At 42.9% G+C, this 26,321-nt stretch overlaps 1 protein-coding gene across 1 annotated transcript; it reads left to right on the top strand.

Moving 5' to 3' along the window:
* The first annotated feature begins 2,904 nt into the window (after window positions 1–2,904).
* LOC115316484 lies at window positions 2,905–25,566 on the top strand. The gene is made up of 6 exons (XM_029975841.3): window positions 2,905–3,099; window positions 9,776–9,933; window positions 14,036–14,115; window positions 20,874–20,975; window positions 21,067–21,231; window positions 25,235–25,566. The coding sequence occupies exons 1-6, from the start codon at window positions 2,905–2,907 to the stop codon at window positions 25,564–25,566; spliced, it is 1,032 nt and encodes a 343-aa protein (XP_029831701.3).
* The last annotated feature ends 755 nt before the right edge of the window (window positions 25,567–26,321 follow it).

The following is a 26,321-nucleotide window of genomic DNA, read 5'->3' as shown; positions in this document are numbered from 1 at the left end:
TGCCGTGCGCAAGTGAACATTGAACACGGCTGTCCTTTGTTCAATTCTTACACGTGCCGGCTTATCGGCGTGCCGTCGTGTACCTCTACTGCACGACGCATGTTCAAAAACTTCCTTAGTAGAGGCATTGCACTGGGTAAGTTTTTTGTCTTCAGCGGATACTTAAATCCAGGCGCAGCCTATGAAAGAAGCGCCAGCATGTGGCCTCGAACAGCGCTTGAACTGCACGAGCGCGAGTGCTGGGCAGAGACTCTGAAAGCCCGAATTTCGTGCTTGTAGCTTCTGGTACGCTCACACGTAAATAAATATTAAAATAAAAGCAAAAGGTTTTTTTTAATTGCATAGATAGGACAGGTATGTTTTTTCAAAAAAATTCCAAAGAAATAAAAATAATTAAATCGCACAGTATTTACAATGTTCGACCCAATTTACGTGAGGGTCACGGCACGCTTAAAGACCCCACCACAAATCAGTGGCCCCGCCCATTGCTACTTGGCTGGCTTGGCAGCTCGGTTGACCAAGCTAACAAACCTAGAGCCTCCCTTTAGCGACATCCGGTGCGTCTACTCGACGTCTGACTGAGCCTGCTAGTCGTCCGAGCAGACACGTTGCAGCCTCTGGCATCGTTTGCTATTTCACCACCGTCTTCGTCGTCTGCAATTTAATTCAGTGAGACGCGGACACGAAATCTGCTACTCTGCCCCCGTCCAACAACTTCTGCAACGCTCCCAAGACGTGACCATGGTGGTGGCATTCAGCGTTTCATCATGTATGCGCTGCGGTCCAAAAGAGGCGTCTGTCAGGTTCTGTTAACTTGCGGTAAAAAGTAACCGGGTGGAGTAAAAAAAAGCAACAAATTAAAGATGCAGCCATTGTACTTTTTTTTGCTCTTGTTATTTTTTCTCGTGCACGCACCCTCGAGCAAGGTGATTGAGCGTCATGACCAACAAGGTAGGGGGGCTTAGCGTGATAAACTGGCAGCTGAAAGTGACCCCCATCCGGCCGCAGCCATGTTGCACATTTTTCGCCACTTGACACGTGACCTTATAGTTTTACATCTCGATTTTGAAAAAGTCCCGCTCAAATGATGGCTTGTTGATCTTTAATAACAGTACCGACGAGATAAGTTATGTTTTGTTTATTTTAAGTCCGAAATGGGCTTTTACGACAATACCTCGGGCAGCTTCCCAATGGCTCCGATATACACCGTCAGCCACGGTGCTGTATTTTAGGGTTTTTATCGGAGCTAGACACTGATATCTGCGGCGAAGAGTATCGAGAAGTAGTTTCTTATATTTCTTACAGTGATCGCAATACAAACCTTGGCTCAGTTTTGTGTAAAAGCCTCAGGATTTGGCACAGTCACGTGTCAAGTTGTTAAAATTGTACAACATGGCGGTTAGCAAGGGGGGTTGGGGTACCTCTAAACCCCTCTGCCTCGTTTGTCATGAGGCACAATTAAAACACGGCCTAAAAGTATTAGCTTTGGGAGGCCAGGTGCACAGGAAATCTTTAGCGAATTGACTTTCGAAGCGAAATGACGGGAACGAACCTTGAGAAACTTGATGCGTACGCGAATTTAAGTCTGCACAAGAATTTATTTTTGGTCAGTAAAAAAGATTACCAGCTGTCTGGTACAGATTATTAAGTCACGAACGTCACCTCTGACTCTCAAAATATAAACATAAAGCCGGGGTCACACTGTCTATGCATCATAGAAAGAACAGTCTGCATCGAGATTCGAACGCGAGCCACCGCGAGATCCCTGCTTCGAATGCCGAGTAACAATGAGTTGAGGGAGGACACTTGGGCACGTGGCATTCGAACCACGGACATTCCGGTGACCAGTGTTTGTATTCTCTCTTTTGCGTGATGAATGAGCACTGTGACTCCGGCCTTACGGAGTTCTTTGTAGCCTCGTCTAAATTCGTGGGGTAATTGACGTTACTGCAAAACCCTTAATGTTCGCGAGCCCTCAATTTTCGCGAATTTCACGAATAGAAGAATTCGCGAAATTTAAGGGCGCGCGAAAATTTCGGTCCTAAAGATTTTTAATGCAGGCGTCTGGAATTCGCGAAATTTAGTGGTCGCGATTATGTCATATGTGACCGACTCGCGAAAAATAGGGGCCGCGAAAATAAAGGGTTTTACAGTATACCAGAGTTACCAATTACGTTTTATTATTCTAGCGTTACGAAATTTTTGCTTGATAAGCTAGATAGATAGTAGTCACCAACGGCTTAAGAAATACGGGGCGTGTGACTCATGACCTTAACTCTTCTCGCTTCGTGATTATTTCTTGGGCGTGCTTAACAGATATTGCTAAAATCTAATCGGTTTCGGAGCAATAATAAAACTATTGGGTCCTGGCGCGCGCTGCGTTGTTTAGAACGTCAGTGACCGTGGTTTACTAAGTCGTATTCCCTTTCCTTATTTCGTATGATAATCACCCCACGCCAGTGTAAGCTAGGAAGCGACAAAAACTGGGTGATTGTATTGATCTGGAAGACGCCCGTCCGTGGAATAGTTACTGTTTTTGTTTCTTTTAATAAATCTCAGTATCTTGCTTTTGCGTTCATTCTCACTGCGTAGTATGGCGAAGTGTGACTTTGTTGTTTCTGACGCTTCAAGGCTGTTTCATGCGTTTGTGTGAGCTGGAACCACAGAAACCAAAACGACGAGGGAATCGGAACAACTGAAATTCATAATTGCTTGGTGTATTACGAACACTTGTCTCGCATGTTGAGGCAGCCTCTGTGAACAATGCTTTTCCCTTAAGAGAGTCTCGTCACAAACGTCAGCAATGATCCGGTACAGCTGTATTTTGAAATAACAACAACAACAAAAAAAAAGGAACTTATTTAAGACTTAGGCAGTGTTCAGTTGATCTCGAAAGAGGAGTCAATGCAGAAAGAATACGTTGCTATGAACCTCCAGTGCGTACTGTTGTTCGCGTATTTCGCCGCGGCTGAGGTCTTGGCGCAGAGCCGCAGATGGACACCGAGCTTTCACTGGACGGAGAAAATGACCATCAAGAACCCGGAAAACAGCCCTTACTTCAACGACCCAGAGCTTGGGTCTCTGCAAGATGCATGGAAGGTATGTGATTAATATAGGAGGGGGGGGGGGGGTGAAATACAGGCTGTATTCTTAAGGCTTTAGAGATTTCTTTTAAAAAAGACACGAAAGCTATACTTATGCGGACTGTGCAGGTGAGTTACACGGTCCCAAAAACATAATACAAGTCAATAAACATCACGATAAATCAGTTAATTAACTAAAATTTGCTCAATTACATTTTTATTGATTGAAGATAAAGATATGATTTTTATCAGGAACTTGCTGAGTATTATCAAAAACTACGAGATGAGTAAATACCAGAATTACTTGGAGCGCTTAGGAAGCGCGCTAAAGTTACATTCAGGTGTTCTGGAGGCGACATGAGGTCCCGAGTTTTTCGGTTTAGAGGGACACGCCCCCAATGATCACCGAAACTTAAAGACGCTATTGGACGGAAAGGAAACATGATTTGGCACCAGCAGCGGCTCTGGTGTGGTTTTGGCCACCCTGGGGGGCGTTCCACCGACCGCGTCCTCCACTTCCGGCTTCGCTAGGGATTTTCCTCGTTTGCTGCCTTGAGTCACTCTATCGCCTCTTCTTCTTCCTACCTCCATGGTTAGAATAAAACTACAGTGAACTAGAATACGAGGTAGTCTCGGGAGCGGAGCCATTCGCGTGAAGCGCGTGGTGTAGGAACCAATCCGGAACCAAAACGTTATTTTGGACCGAACCCAACGTTACCAAAACACTCAGTCGGGAAACTCACCCTCGAAGCCTCGACCGCTGGCGTTCACCCAGACCGAGATAAATACGATAACAACGCCGCCCTTTAGAAAGGAGTTGACACAAAAAAGTTGCTTTATATTGCTAGTAATAGAGCCACTTAATGTCCCCACAGTACCGAAGCTCTCGGGCTCGAGGTGCCAAAAAGGCTGTTCAACGTTTTTTTTTTGTTTTTTTTTTTTTTTACTGTGTTTTTTCTAGGAAAAGTTCTTTTCTAGGAGGATTTATTGGAGATTAGTACAGAATGCAAGGCACATGATGTTTTCTCAAATCTTTACTTCACAAAGTTTTGTTGCAGAATTTATATTGTTTTTATACAACCATGTCTCACCGATGATTTCAGGTAGCGCGTCCCAATATGGGCGCGTCCTAGTTTGGGTAGTAAGTAGTTCGGGACGCGTCCGCTTGAAAGATTGGCGTGGCATCGCTAATCCACCGTATATATTTCGGCGCCAAAATGGCCGATTAAAACCAAAATACATGAGTAACAGCGGACGCTGTCGAATGCGATACTCTTGAACCAATTCAAGCAGCCGTGCAATTCCCCGAGTTTCCGCTGCGGGAGAAATTGCGGCGTTACGATCGCAATTAGTTCGGTTCTTGAGTAGTGATCGGTTCAACTTTTTTCAGAGCAGGCTCTATGGCAGTTTCCCAACTGAGTTTTTCTTTTCGCCGCCATCTTGAAACTGAATCGGCACTGCACAGGAAACAATATAACAGTAACCGGTTCAAAACGGTTCACGTCAATTTTTTGTTTTTGTATTACAAAAGGAATATTTGAAAAATAAAAATTGGGAGCTGTATTCACATGTAGGGATCAAAGTGTCATATATCGAATTGCAATGTATGAGAACTTGTGGGTTTTCGTGGCGGCTTTTGTATTCTCACGATGATTAATCATGTGTCGTGTGGTAACGTGACGTCATAGTGTTAAGACATGGTGTCAAGTAATGTCACGTCACGTGGCCTCGGGACATAGTCACGTGACAAATGACGACTTGAGTTTACAACGTCACTAGATTTATTAGCGTTGTTGATACCGCGACGTCCTATGGCATTACGACCTTTCACCGCGAGTCACGTGACACCTTGAATCACTCAGTTTTCATGAGCCCGAGTCGTCTGCTCGGGTTCGTGACAATTAGCATCACCAAACATTCGGGTAACGGTTCGTGTTCAATCAGATGTGAGAATAGCCGAACTCTGACAACGTCTAAAGCTATACCCATGCTTCATTCTTTGCCAATCCCAGCGCATGCCTTTAATGAAGACCTCAGTTGAGGAGGGAAAAGCTGTTTCTGTCCTTTATTTTTTCTGCGTCTGCCATTGAGCGGAGACGAGAACTAATGGGTGTTTCTACAAGTTATCAACGTCAAGAATTGGCTTTTATTGGTATTCACTGAAAGTACACAAATTGTCGCAGAACCCATTTTACAGGTACACATCATTGAGGCACCCAAACATGTTTCCGTTGTTGCTGAACTGTTCCAGAAAGTTGTCCCCGAAGAGAGGCATTGAAAGGTCTAAATTTGATTTTTTGATCCGACGGTAAATATAACTACAAGTGTATACGGGAGAGATACCTGAAAAGAAAGATCCTAGTGGCCTCAGAGGGAAAGCCGGACGTTGGCAGCCACTCAAAGTCTCAGAGGAGTGTCGTTCTCAAGCTCTTCCCTAAGCTTTGACCACGTCCATATTTTGTATATACTTCACAGTTTTGAGGAGTAAATTATAAGAAATGGAGGATCCCTGTTAACAAATGACACAAGTATAATACAGAGGAGGGAGTCCCTTAAGAATAAAAAGTATTTTCTGGAGGACCATCGAAAAAAGAGAGAAAAAAAAAAGAAAGAGGATTACGAATTTCTGTAATGCGAAATTAGAGCGCAGGCCTTGAGGAGGAGGAAGGGAGGATGCGCAGGGGAGAGCATGCCCGTCCTCCCTCTCCGTACCTTCTCCTGCTCTCCTCCTCCTCTCATCCTCGTCCTCCTCCATTCCCTCCTCTCCTCTCCTGCTACAATTCAGTTTCCTCGCTAAATCTAAGGAGAATAATGACATCACATGACTTGGTGTCACATCACCTATGAACAAAATCAGTTTCTCCGCTAGATTTAGCGGGAATATTGACGTCACGTGCCCTCAACACCAATTCAATTTCCCGTTAAATTTAGCGGGAAATTCAATTGGTGTTAAGGGCACGTGACGTCAACTTTCCCACTAAATTTAGCGCGCTTACGCCGACGCCGACAGCGACGCCTACGCGGCTTAACCCGGAAACGAGCGCCTAAGAGCTGCGCTCTAAAAAAAAAAAGTGAGGCAGGAGTCTTAAAAACATACTTTCTTCTAAAGTTTTCTCTGCTCCGTATCTTCGGCACAGAGCTGAACGCGTTATCCCAAAAACTATTTTGTTTGCAAAAACACTCCTGCAAGAAATGTCCGAAAGCGCGTTTTCGTGTTGCCAGACGCTCTTGCCGATCCTCACGACGCAACACCACGCCAGAATAATTTGTGTATCTCGAATACGTGATCTTGCACTGAGCGCAAACCTTCTGCAGCGTGCATTTTGCATTACCCTCTTTTATTTTTTCAGCGAGAGCAAATCGCGATGACAACCAGCCTATAGTGCGATGACGTCTTTATAATTAAAATTAACAGGTGGTTATTCATTACCAAATTTAGTTATTCGTTACAAATTTATAGCGCAAAAGACAAGGACAGGAGGAAACAATGGGACTGGCGGACTGCCCTGTTCCATTGTTCCTTCCTGTCCTAGTCTTTCGCGCAATACTTTTATGGCGATGTCATCACGTGACCTATTAAACAGTTCTGTTTTCTAGTGAAATGCGATGTTCTCAACACTAGCCAAAGTGAATGTCCAAATCCTAAAGCTGTGCAGTAGATATAGTGGTCTCGCTGTGGTATGCGGCAGCCTGATAAAAAAAATAGTGCGCGCTTCCTGTTAAAATACAGCGTTGTAAAGTGAGGGCCTAAAACAAGTGCACGTAAAACCGAATAAAATATTAGCCTGCCGAGGCAGTATTTTTCGAAGTTAGGAACTTGTGCTAACTGATGTTGAAATGTGATTTACGTTAGAAACATATTGTCTGCCTTTCGCGCTATTCATGTGTAATATGGAATATTGTCACGAATGAACAGGCGAGTAAACAAAGAATAAGTGGGGAAACTGAAACGTTTAATAGGAGCGAACTTGTGCCCAAAAATAAAAAAAAAGGAATAAAAGATAACAGCACAGCGTCTCGGGCGTCGAAGTCGGTGAAAGAGCGGAGTCGAACGCTGGGGCGAAACTGACCCCGGCTTGCCACGCGGAGTCTCTTTTGTATATCGCGTGGGCTTCTGGAATATGCGGCGTAGGAGGTTCGGCGTGTAGAACATTCTAACCTCGAATCAGCAAGACGGTTCTTGAATTAACCAGAACATCCCATTACAGCATCATCAAAAATGTGTAGACGCGGCCAGGAATTCAATTCTGGCCTTCTGCGTAGAGGGCAAGCGCGATAACCGTTAGGCCACGGGCGCGCTGCGTGCTCGGTCAGCTGCGCCCGCGGCAATATTATTTCATGCATCTGTATGCATTTCTTTTTGCAATAAGGCTTTGTGTATGAAATTTTTTTAGAATACTATTCATTACCTCTTTTTCTCCAGATTTAGGGTATTTGCCTTCAGATCTATTTTGTGAGCACCAACATTAGTGAGCACAGAGTTATTTTTTTCATAACCCACGGCCCAGTGCTTCCCACTGCCAAACAGCGAAAAAAAAAAAAGCCCGTTTCCGCAGACTCAACAGATGGCGTATTTTCGAGTATCGCCCTCTAAAGTCGGTCTCGAGTGGTTATGTGTCATAATAGAAATATATTTACTGACTGAAGATTTGACAACATAAATAAATGCCAATCGCCTTAAAGATATACATCATAAGTAAATGCACCCTACATTGTCTGAGATATGTCCTGCAAGTATTTTCTGGCTATTTGATCCTCGATAACCACGTCTATAAGTGATTTGAGACAGCCTGAAGCAAATTTCAAAGTTTGAAGATTTAAATAACTACCTGTTCCCGACTCATAAATGTGTTCCTGAAACATAAATGTGCTCCTGAGATATGTTTTCATGACACAAACTATCATAATTGCGCACGCAGACCGTCAGAAAGTGACTAATTAAGTAGTTGCAATGTCGAGAAGAGTATGAAATACCACAAAGATCTTTTTAACAATAAATGACAAGTTAGCAAAGGTGATGCTTATTTGCAAATTGTATTGACCTGCGTCTTGTCAGAAACAAACCTCAAACGCCAGGATATGTCGAAAATGTTCACGTGGATAGGCGCTATTTTAGGACAAATTGGATTTGAGCTCGAAGGTGGGTATAGATTAGAGTGAACAACTTTGATCACTCTCTTCTGGGTGATTGTTAGCCTTCATCACGGTGCTGAGTGTAAACAATGTTTGTCAGTAAAACAAATGTTGTGATTGCTGCTCAGTGTCTCTATCAAAGGTAGAATGAAAGGGGTTGTTCTAAAACTTTCATGATATTTTGAAAATAGGGCTGCTTTTAGCTCACTCTCGCCGTCATCATATATATTGTGAAACGTATTTCGTAAACTAGATTTCACAATATATATCGTGAGGAGCTGCGTATTTCATAATTTTATGCAGTGTAATTAAGTCCTAATTGTTTAAGAGAACAACTAGGATTGAACTTTTGATGCAGCGACGTAAGTCTGTACCAATGACGGGTATTTTAGGCGACCTACCAGACTGATGACCTTTCGATTCAAGTAAAATATATGCGACTGAGGTAATCAAATAATGAGCCATATGAACACGACGTTTTTCGATGTTAATTTAGCTTTTCATTTACTGTTTCGCCGAGATTAAAGATGGCGATTTGTTTTATTTTTGATATTGGAAAATAAAAGTGAATAGTAAGAATAATAATAATAAAAAAAAAAACGATATAGTTACTCGTTTCACGGGTCAAATAGTGCCTATTGCCAAAACGACGCGGAAAATATATTCGCAATTTAGGGGTTCAAACCGGTTCCAACCAGTTCGGACCTTTATTTTAGCTCCCCGAAACTGAACCGGAATTCAACCGAAAGGACTATGAACTAAGTGCGGACTATGCATCCGTTCAGGACTATCTAAGCAAAATCTGCTTTATTACAAAAATCGAAAAAAAATCAGAAATAACTAAACTATGATTAAACAAAAATCCAAGGAGCGGTAGAGACTCCTCAACTATCGTTTGCTAAAAGCATGGGATGACCGTACGCAAATTAATTTTCTAAATATGCATTTTAGTACTAAAGAAATATCATACCTACAAATATGCGTGCAAAAGATGTTCACAATTCGCTGCGTCGTTTGCAGGTGTTACTTCTCTTTAACCATATAATTATGCTGGACGGTTACACAAATACGCGCTTGCACCTAATATAATGGCACGCACGCATTTATGTTGTAGTCGTGTTGAAACCAGTGTCAGTGATGCAAGCGTTCAATTTGTTCTTTGTGTATGAGTGTTCATTGAAGGGTATGCCTCCATTATAGAAGAACACCATTACTTTGCTGTGATTTAAAGTGGGGCAATGCCTGATTTTTATTGTCGACAGGATACGAATGCTTAAATGTGAGTAATACCCGTGCCCACACAGGTAACTCAAATTCCATTTACAACGAATGACGTTTGAACGATCGGCCAATCAGCGTGGGACACCCCGAGCGTGGGGCGTTGGACGCGTGACAGATCGCGAGCCCATTCGTCGATCAAACGAATGTAATTCCTTGTAAATGGCATTCGAGTTGCCCGTGTAGCACGGGTATAAGTGCCCTATTTAGTTGGCCCTGCCATGCGTCTTTCCGTAATATTTGGAAAAATAATAAGAAATGTTTCGTTTTGATGATTGCAGGTCCTAGAAGAAACGTCAAATGATACGTATGTTTTGTTGTTTCGCACGAACGCTCCCGTTTTTGGGAAATGTATCTCCACAACAGCAAATATCACAGACAAAACGAACAAAACCGCCAATTACACAATAATGAGTTATGATACGGAAAAAGAGAAATAGTAAGTACTTCACTCATCAGCTAAATAATAATAATAATAATATTATTATTATTATTATTATTATTATTATTATTATTATTATTAATTCTGCTTTCATGTTTGTTTTCGATATTTTCGGGCCCGTCAAAGCCAAAGTAGGCTTGTGGGACATGGCCCGGAAGAGGCAGTAAGTCATTATATACATGCTTAGTTGACAAACTAACACAGATGAACAATCATTATTTTTTCCGGGGGGAAGGGTGGGGGGGGGGGGGCGGAAGGGGAGCGGGGGCAGTCAGTCACTTTGTACATGGCACGCATAGAGATTGGCAATCACAGTCGACCGGTAAAAACATTATACACATATGTACAGGTACATGTAGGGATACATAAAGAGTATACATAGATATATATTCATGCCACGGACAGAGATAGTCAGTCGCAGTGGACCGGATGAGACACTGTAGAGATATATACAGTTAGAATAAAAAGGTTCCGACAAGGTTGTCAAAATAAAGGTAAGAAAACGAATAGTTAATGTAGAATCCAATGAATCAGGAATTTTTTTAGTTGCTTTTTTGAGGTAAGCGTAAAATTGTCACCAGGAAGTGAATGAAATATTTTCGGGACTTAAATATCACGAGTAGCTTGACCGTAGCGAGTATAATAATGAGGCACAACATAGCGAGGACAATCTTTTAGAACTCAGGAGAACATGAATATGTTTTTTTTTGTGTGTGTGTCTTTTTTTTTAAATCATCCATCCAAAAGTGGCGCAAAATTACTGAATTTACGAACAACTTTTGGAAGGAAGGTAACCAAAGATACTCAAAAGATTTCCGCATTCTGTCATATCACATTTATACGCCACGCTCTTCAGTAAGTTCAGCAGAAAATTATTGATCTGTACTTGACATCTTATGGGGCAATTGGAAAAAATACCAAATTAAATACCTTAAAACGCCGTATGCAAGACTGCTGGCAATATCTCTGCGCACACAGATCGGCGCAAGATGTCTATTGGTGTACAGAAGCCAGGCAACACTTCTGAGTTTGCTACAAATATAGGACAGGTGGGTGTTCCAAGCAAAGTCGCTGTCAAAATAAACGCCAATGTATTTCACTTCATTGACATAAGAATCGGTCGTATAGGAACAAGAAGCGCATTAAGAGGTATGAATCAACATAGGAATGTTCGTCACAGTTTATTTCCAAAAAAATTCTAAAGCATACTAAACTAGCTTTTGAGGCGTTAACTTTGATACAGTTGTCAAGAAACCAATTCACAGCAGTGAAAACAGCGTGTAGTATTTGTGCGGCCCTAGCCGCGCGGCGGCGAATCTATTGGCTTTCACAGGCGGCGCAGGTTCAGGTTCTGCCGCGCCCTACCTCCTATATATTGTTACTGCCGGGGTTGTACGCTGACCTGTTTGCAAAGTCGCTCCGGTTGCTTCCTTTACGCAGCGTAAACGGAGACGCTGTACGCCGGCTGTTGAAACAGGCACCGCGAAGCATGTTAGAGATTGGCGCACCTCGATCGCTCCGCGCCATGGGCATTTATGGGTGGGTTGTACAAAAATACATAAGACATTTTCCCTGGAAACTACCGCTCACCTGTGTGCTGTCAATCTGTCTTTTCCTGACCACCCCGTAGCACTTTTACGCATTTAATAATAATGAAATTGTGATGAACGGGTAAGTGCACGTCCCATTGATGGCAACCGAGTTAGTGTCAATTTGGCCATATTTCTCGCTTTACAACTTAAAAGCCACACAAGTTATTGCAGACTCTGTTAATACATATTATAAGCGTTAATTTCAGAGTGTTGAAATAATATTAAATATGGCATTTTTTAATGATTTTAAAAATAATATAATTTTTTAGTTAAATGCCCCTGTGTGAGCAATTCTCCTAAATTCCTCCCGTTAACCAGGACAATATTATTTCATGCAAATATTAACTATATACAAAGCAATACACTGGCAAAGGTTTGAGACCTTAGCCTTCATGAATACGGAGAAAAGTATTCTTTAATCTAGAGCGTTCTTGTGCTATTTTTTTTCTCTCAAAATTACTACCCTCATACTCGGTTATTAATAAATGCTTTTTGTCAATCCTTTTTACGCCTAATTTGTAAGTGAATATTTCTAGACCGGTAGCCAGAACAGATTTTTGAAAGAAGGCGCCCGAAATGTCAACATCGGGCGATACGCAGTACGCGCACGTGACTGAGAAGGTGCTTTTGCTTACAAATTTTTTTCGCAAAGACAAAAACTTTTTTTTTTTTTTTGAAAACAAGGATTGGTTTTATTTTTGTCGGCATGAAGCCATCAAAATATATATTTTTCATCAAAATTAAAAATGGTCACCGGACATATTTGTTCAATCTTTTCTGAAAACGCCCGGTAGTTGAAAAAAAAAAAAAAAAAAGGCTCCCGAAGACCAAAATTAAACACTTCACGCAGCCAAATCGAATAGTTAACGGTATGCACAAAAAAAAAAAAAAAAAAGTATCCTGAAACGCTGCGTTCAAATAATCAATATTTTCGTCTAAGAGCAGCTGCGTGCCCTTCTCAGGTACACAACCGTATTGCGATTTGGATATCATGAGGTGGCTGCCCAAAAAACTGCTCATCACAAAAAATACGTGCTTTTCTAGCAGGTTTACAAAGACAGGCAATAGTGATATGGGGCGGTAATTCTTTATCCCTTTTGGTTTCCGCCCTTAAGAATGGGTCAAACAATAGCCACTTTGATCTCTTTCTTACTCTTACGTGTCCTTATGAAACCGTTAGTTATGAAAAAAGCACGTGTTTTAAAGACGGAAAGTTAATTTGAAGAAAACCAACGGCAATTCCATCGGCTCCAGATCATCTAGTCCACGTCATACTTTAAAAAAAACCGACTCCCAAGCTTCTTCATCCATATCACGAAGAATAGCAGACGGGTAATTTGTATATTTCAATCATACTTTCTAAACACAGCCACTGGGTGATTTGTCTGAAGAAGTGGCGAAGAACGTGTTAAGCTTTTCGGCGGTCTCCTTAATATTGTAAAAAAAAAAAAAATTTAATAGGACGTCACCAATTGAGCTGTAACTTTAGTGACCTCCAAGACCTTTCACAAGGGACCAAGTTTGTGAAATAATGGAACGAATTTCTAGGAACCTTTTTTTTTTAAATAAAGTCGCGTAGCGAAACGTACGTGGGCATTGACCTTGTTCCTGGCGGCATGAAATTCCGCGCGCGATTTTACATTTCGACGAGCTCGCGTACAACGCACCGAAAATCTTTATCAGCGATGGAAGCTAAAATATGAGTATTTAACCAAATGCGATCTGACCTTGGTTTTTTGCTAAACGTTGCGCTGTGCCTTCGCCTTGAAAGAGTCGTGGACAAATGTTAAGTAAACATCGGAGTCCGATGTCCCTTAGAGAAAGGAGCTCCAAACCTATGACGAAGCCAATTTGTCCTACATCTTTTTATAAAAGATGTGAACGATTCATTGGTCACTTTTCGCAGCCGCTGCCGGGGCAGACTGCCATACCGTTTGGCACCTAACAAAAAATTATCGGCCATTTTTTTGCGAAATTACTGCCGATATCAATGTTGCTTCTAACGTCCTGACACAAATATGGTAAATGCACGAAGAGACCAGTATACCACCCACCACCTCTTATATTGTTGGTGCACTGAAAACGCTTTCAAAACCCACACCAGCAAGTGTTAGGGTACTCGAAATCATCGGATGTTTAATCTTTCAGCGTATCTATGTTCATATTTAGTACGATGCAAAATAATACTAGACTGCAGCTCGCGCCAGCTTGTCGGTGTGAGCTCGTGAAGGCAATGCCGGTATCTTTTAGAAGGAGGTCTGTAGAGAACTGAAAGACTAAAAGAGTGGAAGGAGGTCTCAATTTTTAAGAAAATACATTCTGCGTAACAGAAAGTTACGCAGTCTACTACGTCAGACAAAGGTAGCTTGCTTTAGTTCTACCCACTAATCCTTCCAATCAGAGTTCGGCGTTCTGTCGTCCCCGCACGCTCTCGTCTTCTGCTCTTACTTAGTTTCTCGGCGCATATGCTCTACAATTAACTTGCTCGTAAATTACTTTAATTTCAGCGAGAATACCACAATACAAGTGAGAGCTCTGAATCAAACTGACTACCCGCTTGAAAACGTTATAAGGGCAAACTTCGAAGGTATGTATATACTCAAACCACGCTTTGAAAAGGGGGGGGGGGGGGGGGGGGGGGGTGTAGCCTGATAAGATTAACCTTTCAACCCTTCATTGAAAATTATTCAAATTTTTAGGACAAATTAGACCCTATTGGGTATTATAAATTCCGAAGTTTCAGCCTTACCAATTACACAGCATCCTACGCTTCTCAAGCTATAGAAAAGACGTGACTTCATTAGGAAATGTTAAAAAAATTAATTGTGATCCCAAAATAGTGTATTTGAATGTGAAGTAGAGTGCCTTAGTACAAGCTAAGGTACTATCGGGGAAAAATGAAATGCGAACAGAGGAGCGCGTGGCTCGCGGTACAGGCTGCGCCGCCTGGAAGTGAGCCTAGGAGCGAGGGTGCGTGGCCTACTTCGATGTGTTCACGCCGCTCGATTGGCGCTCCCCCAGCTTCGGCAGTGCGCCTCTCAGTGCGCTGAAAGCTGTCACCGCTATCTTTGCCTGTTCGGCGAGTGCGGCGAGCTTCTTTGCACCGCACGCGCTGAGCCAGCAAAGATAGCGGTGATAGCTGTCAGCGCACTAAGAGGCGTACTGCTGAAGCTTGGGGAGCGCATAGGGAGGTGCGTGAACACGTCGTAGTAGGCCACCCACCCTCGCTCCTAGGCTCACTTCCAGGCGGCGCAGCCTGTACCGCGAGCCACGCGCTCCTCTGTTCGCATTTCATTTTTCCCCGATAGTACAAATTGTAGAAAAGGCAATTCTAGAAGAAAAAAAAGAAAGAAAAAAACAGCAAATCCAAAACCAGAAAATCTTTTTTTGCCTTTACCCACTTCCAATCTTGCCTAATAAGAATAATGCACCTGTTTAGTTTCATAAGAGCTTGCCCCTGTGCCACGAAGCAATTTGCTACAAATTACCAATTTTTAGTTGCGCTTTATTGTGTAATTTTGAAACGGGTAGCAAACTACCTTTCTGCAATGAAACTTTATATCCTAAACATTCAAATTCTTAATATTGGCAGTGAAAAACTCGATGGCTGCCTGAAGTTCCCTTTGAATGCCATAACTTGCATGTTGCTCCTCTTTAGAAATGTTTTCATTAAGTATACACTTTTTCAAGAAACACTCGACCCCAGGGGCAGTAAACTGTTTTCGAGCCCATTCTATGTGTTTGAGGCTACACTCTCAACGGTGTCCCCATTAACCCTAACCGAGTGGACTGTGATTTCGAAAGGCGCAGTTTTAAACACTGCTGGCGGCTAAATCCTCGTCTTTTCCCGGGGAATTTTGTGTCTAATGGTGCATGTATTTTCCCGAGGTAATTGAGAAAGCATTGTACCACATTTGAAAATAAAACAAAAAGCAATAAAAACATATAAACTATTTCTGTTCGCTACGCGCGCGACGGAACGAACCCGACTGGAATGCATAGTTCGTTTTTTGCTATTTTCATTACGAAAAGTATTGACAGCGAGCGCGATTCGCCGCATGTCAAACGACAAAGTGTTTAGATGTCGAAAATATTTTACAACAGAAGATAGCCGAATGGCATGCAATCTTCACGCTCACGAATAATGTGTTTACCGATGGACACGTTATGGAAAAGCTGTGGAACTTTTCCACAGCCAGTGAGAAAAACCTCACGTCAGGCAAACACCACCACCACCACCACCACCACCACCACCACCACCGATGGACAGGACACGGAGATACAATTTAGCGAGTGTTAACATTCGAATAATATATTGTACGTACCACACGATGCAGCGTCATCCGAAAATAAAAAAGATCTGAAATAACACAGTCCCAGTCGACGACAGTCGCATCTTGACGATCAGACGGAAGCCAAGATAACTTTGTTTTGGGGCACGTTTTGGGGAGAGCTTCCTTTTTTCACAACAACACCAGAGCAAAGCAACGAATGCGACTAACCCGTTTCCCACCCAAACCCGGACAATTATTTTCGGAAATGACTGAGGATTCTACGCGAATTATATCTGGGAGGGCCGAGAACAATGCTCGCGACATCGCGTCGAGGGCCGTTCGACGTCCTTCACCTCCTTCGTTTCCAATGAATTCCGAGCAGAAAAGATTGAAAGGCAGGCACTTACCAGCCTTATTTCTGACAATGGAAGATAACATAAAAAGGGTACGCAGCACGCATGAAAAAAAAAAAATAAGTGGAAACTTTCAAGTGGGCCTTAAAAACATCGAATGCAAAACCTCAAAAGCGTAGGTAGAAAACCGCGCTGAGCGGGTCTTCCCAGTCCAAGAGAGTGGGAGAAAATTTCTAGCTGATAATAGGTGCGAGAGTCGCACCAGTCGCATTAGCATCAGCAACATGGCGGCGGCCTAGGAGCGTTTTTTGGAAAGGTGTTTAGGCCGGGCTGAATGTTGCAGTGGCAGGGAGGAGAAGCTGAAGTGGCACCTGCTAATATTAGCCTGTAATGGCGCTACTATCGATCAAAATAGCTTCACTGCAGAGCTGTAAAAGTGACTCATGAAAACTAATTAAGTTACAGTTCCTGAGTTGTAGTGGATTTAAGTTACAATTACACACTTACAGTTGTAACTCGTTAAAGTTAGTTTCCGAAAAATGAAACTAAGTTTCATCGCAATTTCTTCACCTTTTCTGCAGGATATCCTGTGCCATCTCAGTGTCTGGAACGCGTCTCCAACTGCTGTGTTTAGCGCGTCCTAAACGAATTGTTCCTAGATTTCCGCCTGATGACGTCATACTGTCGCCGGCCGCGACACTGGCGATGTCCCAGCAGCGGTGCTGGGTGTGGCGGACGCCTGTGCTGCTCCAGGTCGCTCTCCAGTGTACCAGATCACGGAAGCTTCGACAGCCAGAAGTCGGGACGCCGCGACGACAGAGGCACTCGCGCTCGCACGTGCTTCTCGCCAGCGTTTCTACGATCAACCGCAAGGATCGGGACATCTGACAGCAGGGCACTCCGGCTTCTGTGGCGTCATTTCTTGCCACTTTGGGACTACTTTTGATGTATGGGCGGAATAGGACGCTAAACACACCAGTCGGAGACGTGCTCGAGCTACCTTAGCGAAACCAAGGAACCCTTAATGATCTAGGCCCCCTATTAAAACGTCGGTTGTCGCTCTGTTGACTCTTACCGGAGGCTCCGTTTCACGTTGACGTTACTTGTAAACTTTCGGATTACATACGGCTATCAGTGCTGTGATTACCGAAGTGTCGTTTAGTTGTAAAAGAAAACTATCGGCTCTCAACTGACATTTTGAACCCTGGATGGCGGGGAAACAAAGTGGGAAAGTCATTGATTGCACTCTGGGTTAAGTCGTCATTCTGAAATTGTAAAGCGGAGAGTTTCGAAGTCTGTATTAATGAATTCAACAAAGTTTGTTGGCACTCACCGTTTAGGCGTAGATTCGCTAAAGCAGCTTCGTAGATTGTTCCTCGCGGACAACGGCAGGAAGTTCGTGTCTTCGGCCATCCGTCGGTTGCTGACCATTTGTAACTTACCAAAAGGCGTCGGGGTAGGAAAAAATACCGTAAGATCTCGAGAGATGCGCCACCCCCGAAAGATAAGGCACCCTTAATAATGCGAATGCCTTCACTGTCTCATGGAGCGAGCTGACGTCATCAGTTTGAAGCGCGAATACGGCTCCTGGTTTCCGCGATCCCAGTAGGAGCGATTCGCCTTCGGTTCCATTGGCTGGCGCACGTCGACGGGGCTCCTATTGGCCCCTGCTTCATAACCTCCGAGATCCCGAAGCACGTGCGCGTTCGTACGCAGCAGACGACAAAGGGAGCGGACGAGCGGCTTGCATGCTTTCGCATTCACAACTCATAAGGAAATGCTTAGGTGTACCTCGAACTTTTTTTGACACAATTTGCTATCTTTTTTTTTTTTTTCAAAATCGCCGAGAGATTGTTCACTTCTAGTAATTGCAGGGTCTTGGCCAATCATGACCTCGGCCGAAATTGTGTTACTTAGCCACGGCAAGATATAAGCGAACATTGCTCACTGGGAAGGAGAGTTGTCTTTTCGATTGCGATTACAGGTTTCGTAGGTTCCAAAATCTAAAAGTAGCATTTTTTTAAACATGTTTCGTTCGCACATCTAAATTTAGCCCACCCCTTATTCCACCCGATTTGCTTTCGACTTTGGGTGGGCTATCCCTCGGGGTATTACAGTAGGTTTTTTTGTGTGCCTCCTTTTTATAATGTCTCCCATAACCTTAATGCGCTAGTGAAGAAATTTAGTGTGACAGCTGTTTTTCAACACAATTATCGGCACTTCCGGCTTACACCTTTTTTGTCACAGAAGGCAGGTTGTAACAAAAACCAGAGACCCTCCCGTGGATTGTGATCTGGGTGTAGTGTGCAAGATTTCTGTGGATTTGGTTCTTGCTAAGGGGGTCAGACTGCTATATGTGTTAATGACAGATTAACTGACCACAAACGAGCGGTGAAGCACAAATCCGTGGATTCAGAATTAGCAAATCATCAACGAATCGTTGTTTAGAAAAATAGTGAAGAGCTCCACAGAGAAAGGGTTTGTTATAAACGTTTACTGAAAGGCTCGTTGATGGCGGATAGGCCCGCTGGTTGTTTTAGCAACAAGTTCGTTTCTCCAGAGTATAGACATTAGCATGAAAGTGTTTCTTAATCTACGACCTTTTCTTTTTTGTGACTCTGTTAGGAGTTGGTTGACCTCATTTCTTTTGTTACTTAGTGATCGCTCGGTGTTTCCTTTTGACTTGGTCCTCAGTTTTTTATGTTCGTATCACGATGCAATATATCATTTCTATGCTGGGGGATCTTGTTTAGGCGTTGATATGTACCCTGGATACGTATATCTTGGTTCGGTACGCGTGACGTCGTCGCTTTCATCTAGTTTCTTCTGTTTAAATAGTTCGTAAAATAAACCTCAGCTGTGTTTGGAGATTCGTGTTGTCCTATCCCTCTGTTTTCCCACTCTACAGGGTTAAACATGTCACTTCTTTAACAGCTCGCCTGCACCCTTGCATCAAAATTTGTTCTGACCAGTTCCATTTGGATCGCGATAATCTGTCAATTTTTTATCCGCTGGAGGACACATGCAGCGAAAAAGTTTTAGCGGGTTACATTCACCATCATCGTACTGGCGGTACTACTACATTGCGGTCATATGTTAGGTTGTTTCAGACGGTCGTCTCATGAGTTTAATTACCAAAAGTGCTAACCGTTTGCTTCAATTTCAAAGGTGCTGCTCTTGCCGCTTCTCAATCTTGATTTATTAGCATTTTCAATCAAGTCATTCTCAAAATTAACAAATTCTAGTGTCATGAAAAGTCAACCCAGTAATGATTCAAACAATTTCATCGACAGTTGCTTCCACTAATTTGAAGTGCTCGGAGATGATGCTCAAAAGTGAAAATTCGGAAAGTAACTGTCTCTAAGCCAAGTTATCAGTCACACAAAAATTTTTAAGTTGCATTTATACCGTATGTGAACTAATGTTTTTAATGCACTTTAGACGTTCCAAAAAATCTATTTATCAATGTATTGCACTGCGATTTGCTGGAAAGGTGCAAACATGTAGTGAAAGGCAGTAAAAAAAATTAAGGAACGAACTTACCTCATTCAAAAGAAAAGAAACAAAAAATGAAAGACGTTTACAAATCTCTAATGCGAAATTAGAGCGCAGCTCTTGAAAGCGCGGACGAGAGGGTACGAAGCGGAGGGTATGTCCCCGCTCCTCCTTCGCGCCCTCCCCTCCTCTTTTTCTCCTCCCGTCCTCCTCCTCCTCTTTTCCTGCTCTCCTCCTCCTCTCCTCCTGCTTTCGATCCTCCTTATTTCCCCTCTTCCTTTCTTTCTCCTCTCTTTCCTCCTCCCCTCCTCCTGCGTACCCTTTCAATCTCCCTCTCCGTACCCTCCCCTCCTCCTCCTCTATACCCTCCCCTCCTCCCACAGTTTCCCCGCTAAATTTAGTTGGAAAATTAACGCCACATGACTTCTTGTCACGTAACCCATAAACAAATTCAGTTTCTTCGCTAGATTTAGCGGGAAAACAGACATTACATGACCTCAACACCAATTCAATTTCCCGCTAAATTTAGCGGGGCTGTTACGGTGATGGTGACACCAACGGCGATGCCACTATACGGGGAAACGGGCGCCTAAGAGCTGCGCTTTAAAACCTGTCCTGGTCAATCTACGCCGACACTTCAGAGACAATGCACACGTAGAGAGACGATCTTCTCACAGATGGCGTACGCCGCGTCGAGGGAGCGCCTGCCGGTGATTGATAGCAGACGATCTCGCAAAATAACTCGAATCGGCCGGTGCTCCCTAGACGCGGCGTACGCCATCTGTAGGCAGCACTTCTCTCTACCCGTATATCGTCTGCTAAGTGACAGCTCAGATTCCCCAGATCAGATTTTTCTTTCCCTTGTAAGCGATGTAGGATCATTTCTTGGTTTTTGTTTTTCTCTGTAAAATCCCACTACCTGTTTGCACCTCTGTAGGAAGTCGCATCGCAATACGTTGAGAAACCAATTTATGCAGGCGGTCTAAATTTCCTTAAAAGCGTTAGTTTATATGATTTTGTTACTAAACTTTTATTGTAACTTGAAAAGTGTTTAGTTAAAGAAATATAACTAACTACACCGACTCCAATAGTTGTAACTACTTTCTTTACTGCTTCGCTTCACTGTCAGGTCAGGATTGGCGTGCAACCGGGAGGATTTCAGTTGCCTAATCGTCTAAACTATATTAAAAGTGCGTTAAATTTTTTTTGTACCCCAAAATCAGGAAGACCCCCAAATGCTACTCCGGTTCCCCCAGGAAGCTACACGTACGCTGAGAATGATAACTCCACCTGCTATTCCAGAAGTACTTTCTTTCCTGATAGGGGTAAGTTCAGGTTTAATACTGGACAAGCGTGGAGCATGTTTTTGTTAGTGGTGTATTCAATTTGAATTGCGAAAATGATTTTCTCACTCAGGAAATGCTGTAAATCCTCGGCCGAGTGCACGAGACTACGATTATTCTTTGGGAAATGTTCTAGATGAATTGTTCTACAATCCGAAAAGTGCTGACTATATTGACTTGTATGTCGTATACAACGAGCCGCAATGTTATATCCTTAGGAATCCCGCAGCCCAAGGAGGTAAGTTCATTAAAACTTTCGCGATATAAATGTCACATTGTCTTGTTTTTCGCTAATTTAAATGATAAGCAGAGCAGCTACAGTTTGCTTTATAACAAAAGAAAAAACACCCAAATTAAGGTTGCTTGGCGCAGGAATCTTGAATAAAACGAGCTGTTCATAAGGTGTATTGCGAAGGATTTATTTTCCGATGTTTTAATTCAGATTTGCGCGTAGACGCGTCCTGCCTGTGTAAGATAAACTCTACTTTTTGAGGTATGTTCAGTTTACAGATCTCGTGTCCTAAACCTGTTCGTAATCTTCAATGCCTCAAAGGCGCATGTTAACCAGAACAGGGGTACTCTTGGTACCAAAGTTTTGTTTCAACTTAAAACAAGTGCACCAAACATTGCTCAGTATCGCCCACAATCAACATTTGTTCAATTACGATTGCAGACGACGACTTCGCAGGACCGCAGTGAAATGTCTTATACTGTTGGTGTCGTGTGTAGTTTAAAGTACATTCAGAACGCTAGTGGAACTTGATTTCAACGTAAGTTCGTGCTGAGTGGGAAACTTGCAAGGTAATTGAGAATGGGAGGTGGGCCCTAGTACAAAACAACAACAACAACAACATAGATGATTTATGCGCTCGCTTGTGCAACAAATACCTCCAAGTGAATAGCACACGTCAGCGATAATAAGATGATTTAATTTAGGAAGAGAGCACCATCAGCCATCTAAGCTTCCCGGCGACCAAAACATCTGCATCTATTCTTGTCTCACCATAGCTTGGCAAACGGCTAAGGCTACTGCCCGCGTGAACCAATCAGCACGTAAGAGCAAGGCACGTGACTATACTCTATCTCACTATTTGCGCGCAGTACTGTCAAAGCCATGAGCAAGAGAGAAGGAAAAGCCGCTTTTGTACTAATGTTTTGTGACGGGCTAATCTCCGAGGGGGAGAACAACGACGTCTGGGACACACAAAAGAGGGTTCGGGCTAAAAGGGAAGTTCCTTTTTTCTCTCCTCTCCAACATCTCGGGTTACGCTCTCTCCCTTGTTTCCTTGTTAGGGGCTGTCAGGTGCTTCACCGCCGTCACTCTGATTGGCTCGAGCGGGCCGTAGTTTTCGCTCTTTGCCAAGCCAACGTGAAACGATACATACTAAAGTTCGTTCCTGGGCTTCGCGAATGGTAGTCATCCACGTTTCGTACCGCCAGCCTTGTGTCTGTTGCACGAGGGCTAACTTTATCGCATCTCCACACCTTACATGTGCATTAAGTCCTTGAATTTTGTAATTTAGCAGTCTTTAATGACCCAAAGCAAGTTCCCAATGGAACCATAGGTTTTTTTTCACTGACCAAAAAGCTACCAAGCAAATTTTAGTGTTTTTTCTTTGTTTTTAGTCCTACTTATCATGACGATTAGCCAACTATAATATGACCCCCTGATTTTAACACTCAACTGCTCAAACAGCATAAGTGTACCTTTCATGTATTTTGGTATATGATCAAATTAAAATAAAACATCCTGTATATTTACCACATTCTCAATACTGTCTGAGAGCGTGGTAGAAGTGCAGATTTCTATTTTTTTTTTTTGCAAATAAATATTAAATTAATTGCAACAAGGTGTTGTTAAGTCTGAAAGTGTTGAAATTAATTTAGCAGACTGAGTGACGTTGGCCCCATTAGTTGCAAACTTTCGGCAGGTCGATGCCATTTCTTCTGACTTAACCAAAGCATTTGGCCTTCTGCACCATGATCTATCTGTGCACAAGCTATCGGAATATGAGGTGTGTTTGCCGGTATGTTCGTGGTTTCATCATATCTTTTCTGGCGCATCAATAACACTCGTGTTAACGGTGTGTTATCGAGGTCATACATATCATCTGGCGTTCCTGGGGGTTCCATTCTAGGATCCTTGCATTTAACATTTTCCCAATGATGTCTCTCTTTGTGTAAAACATTTGAATTTGCTTCAGTTCGCTGATTATATTACGATATTCACACGAACCAAATCACATGTTGATTGTGAACTGCTGCATGACATATCTGCTACCTCATCATGGTGCGCAACAAAAATTACGTCCAAACTGTAAAAAAACACTTGTCTTTTTTATCACGCAAAAAAGCGTTTAAATGTTTGAATAAACAAGACAATCAACCGTTGCGACATGGATATTGCGTACATGACTATGTTGATTATGTTGATCCATCCCTTAGTTATATCATGAGTCAAATTTGGTTAGTTTTTGTTTAGGACTTTTAGGCTTGTGTTCGCTATAACCCGTCCTTTTAAAGAGACTTCATGCCTCGTCAGGCTTTATGCATCTATTATTCAATCGAGACTAGAGTTTGTCTCTGTAGTTTCGAACTATCTGGGACCGACCAGCCCTGCTAGTCTAGGACGTGTGCAGAGAAAGTTGGTACATATAGAATACGACTGTTATTACGGCACCCGGTTGTTTTGTAGCTACGAGCAATGTTACTTCGGCTAAACTTGCCGTTACTGGCGCCGGAATTTTCGAGATTATGTACTTTTGTCTAAAACTGCACATAGCAGAATACGTTGCCCCAGACTTGTTTCTTTGCTTTCTTTAGATCTACAGTCGGGGACAAAATTCCCCAGGACGCGCGAGCTGCAACTGAAACGCATTGCTCTGCCATCTGCCGGCGGGTCGCCTGGTTTCGAGAGAACACAAATGCGCATGCGCGTCCTACTGTGCCTGCAGACATGTCAGGTTTCCCGCTCTTCTGCGGCGGGGCGCCTAACTCGGAATCGGGCGCGTGGTACCGCCTCGGAGATAGCGCTTGCGGCTGACGAGCGTCTGCTACACATCCCGAAACTGGAGCTACCACCTGCGGCATTGCGCCGCACTTCGCCGTGTCAGCGCATCTTGCTTTATAACTAGTTGGGCTTATCACTCGGTTGAGCTGCCGTGACTCCTTGCTTTACAGATGTCATGTCAGTAAGCGCTATCTCCGAGGCGGTACCACGCGCCCAATTCCGAGTTAGGCGCCCGCCGCCAAAGAGCGGGAAAACACACATGTTTGTAGGCACAGTAGGACGCGCATGCGGTTTTCTGTGATCTCGAAACCAGGCGACCCGCCGGCACATGGCAGAGCAATGCGTTTCAGTCGCAGCTCGCGGGTCCCGGGGACGTTTGTTCCTGATTGTACCTCCTGTGAATTGTTGTCACCACAACACTATCTACGTGCAAGACATGTGTTAATTACCCACATTTTACAAATTTAAATATATTTTATTGCACTGAGTGCGGTGGTTGACATTTTCAGGAAAGAGTTGGATCTGAAAAGTATAGAAATCATCCACATTTGATAACATCAGTGATCGGAATTTGTTTCTGATTTGTTATCGTCCGTTTTTTTTTTCGCTCTTTTTTTTTATGAACGTGTATGTGTGGGTATGAGTGTGTACCAGTACTAAGGCGTCGGTTGTTTCTGGACACAACACAAAAAAATATCTAAAGAATACCTAAAAATATAACGTTTAAAAATATAACAGGCACAGTTACGGAACGCTGTGTCAGAATAATCAGCTGAGTTTTAACAATAAAAAAAATGTTCAAAATCTACTCTTGCATCTCTCTTTCAAAAAAAATGTTATACCCCTTCAATGAGATATTCGTATTTTGTTACTTTATTGGCGTGCGGTAAATCGGCTCGGGTCTGGCGTTTAAAGATATAACAGAAAACACTATGCTTATCTAAGCTTTGTTTAACTTAGTAACGGTTTGTGTGACGACGTGATTAACGAAAAAAAAAACTAAAAAAAACGTAACAAAAACAGACAGACAGAAGAGTAGTACACACGACAAAGGCTGACTGACAACTGACATTTTTATTTTATTGTGGGAACTTACACCGGCTCTCCACGCCGCAACTGATCTACGTTTTCATTTAGAGTCACTTGCTTTCGCACGTTTAAGTGCTTTCACAGTAGCCCAAAACTGTCTGTACGATGTTCGTGAATAATTGGTATCTCGTCGATTTTATAGGATGCGACTTGTGGCTGAGAAAAACCGAGTTGAAAAAGATAGTGGATGACCTGGAAGACGAAATTATAAAAAAAAAAGAGGAGCTCTATGAGGAGAATAAGGAAGAATTGGGAATCTATGAAAACTGTACTGCGAGCGAAGATCAAATAGAAGATCTAAAACTTTACGTAGAAGATGGCATTGAAAGATGGTTTCAAGACATCGCATGGAAAAAGATTTCCCTCGACTGCGTTCTCGCCCACATGATAACCTGTGGAGAGCCAGTATTTAGAGTTTACAATCCGATAACCTGCAATACCACACTAACAAGGCAATACCTGTCATTGTCTTAGAATTAACAGGCGCGATTCTCAAATGCACGTCGGGTGGTGAGGAAAAGCAGTGTGTATGGAAACTTGACATTAAAAAAGCGTGTGTCACTGTGTAGTGTCTTGCATCCTTGGAAATAAAATGAGTTGGAAAAATCACTGCTTTCATTCCGTTTTCACTGCAAAAGAAAAAAGAAAAAGACATGCATGGTGTTTCGGCTAACTTGCGCCACCGAGACTTTAAAAACATGATGCGCACTCCACGTTTCAAACAAACGCAGTATTGTTCAGTTGAGCGAGTGAAGTTACTTTTTTTTAATCGGCCAAACTGGCTATGAACGGAGACAAACAAGCGAACTTTTTTAAATATTATTTTGTGGGCATCCTTTCAATACAAACGTTGTAGCACGCCTTGAAAACCTGTCCGTAGTGTCATTTTTATTAAAGGGTAACTCCGCTTAATTTCAAAAATTTTGAGATAGTGGCCGATTTTGCTTTTTGAAACACTCAAAAACAATCCCCAAACCTTTGTTTCGCGAAAAATAAAATATTTTTCGTGTCATTTTACTCTAGCCATGATCACAAACCGAAACCGAAACGGTGGCAAAGCCGGACAACATTGTATATTCGGCATCACTAAGCATGTACACCCACGTGATATACAAGGGGAAGAAGGAACTCCCCTCTTATCAGGATCCTCCTTTGTGCCTCCTGGATTAGCACAGGCGTCGCTATTCTCCTTCGAGAAGATTATAGAAGATTAACCTGTCACTCAAAAT

This window comes from Ixodes scapularis, unplaced genomic scaffold (assembly GCF_016920785.2).
Source record: "Ixodes scapularis isolate PalLabHiFi unplaced genomic scaffold, ASM1692078v2 PGA_scaffold5__190_contigs__length_132052651, whole genome shotgun sequence".
NCBI lineage: Eukaryota > Metazoa > Arthropoda > Arachnida > Ixodida > Ixodidae > Ixodes > Ixodes scapularis.
The sequence above is the reverse complement of the archived record's forward strand: the minus strand, read 5'-3'. Positions and strand labels throughout refer to the sequence as shown.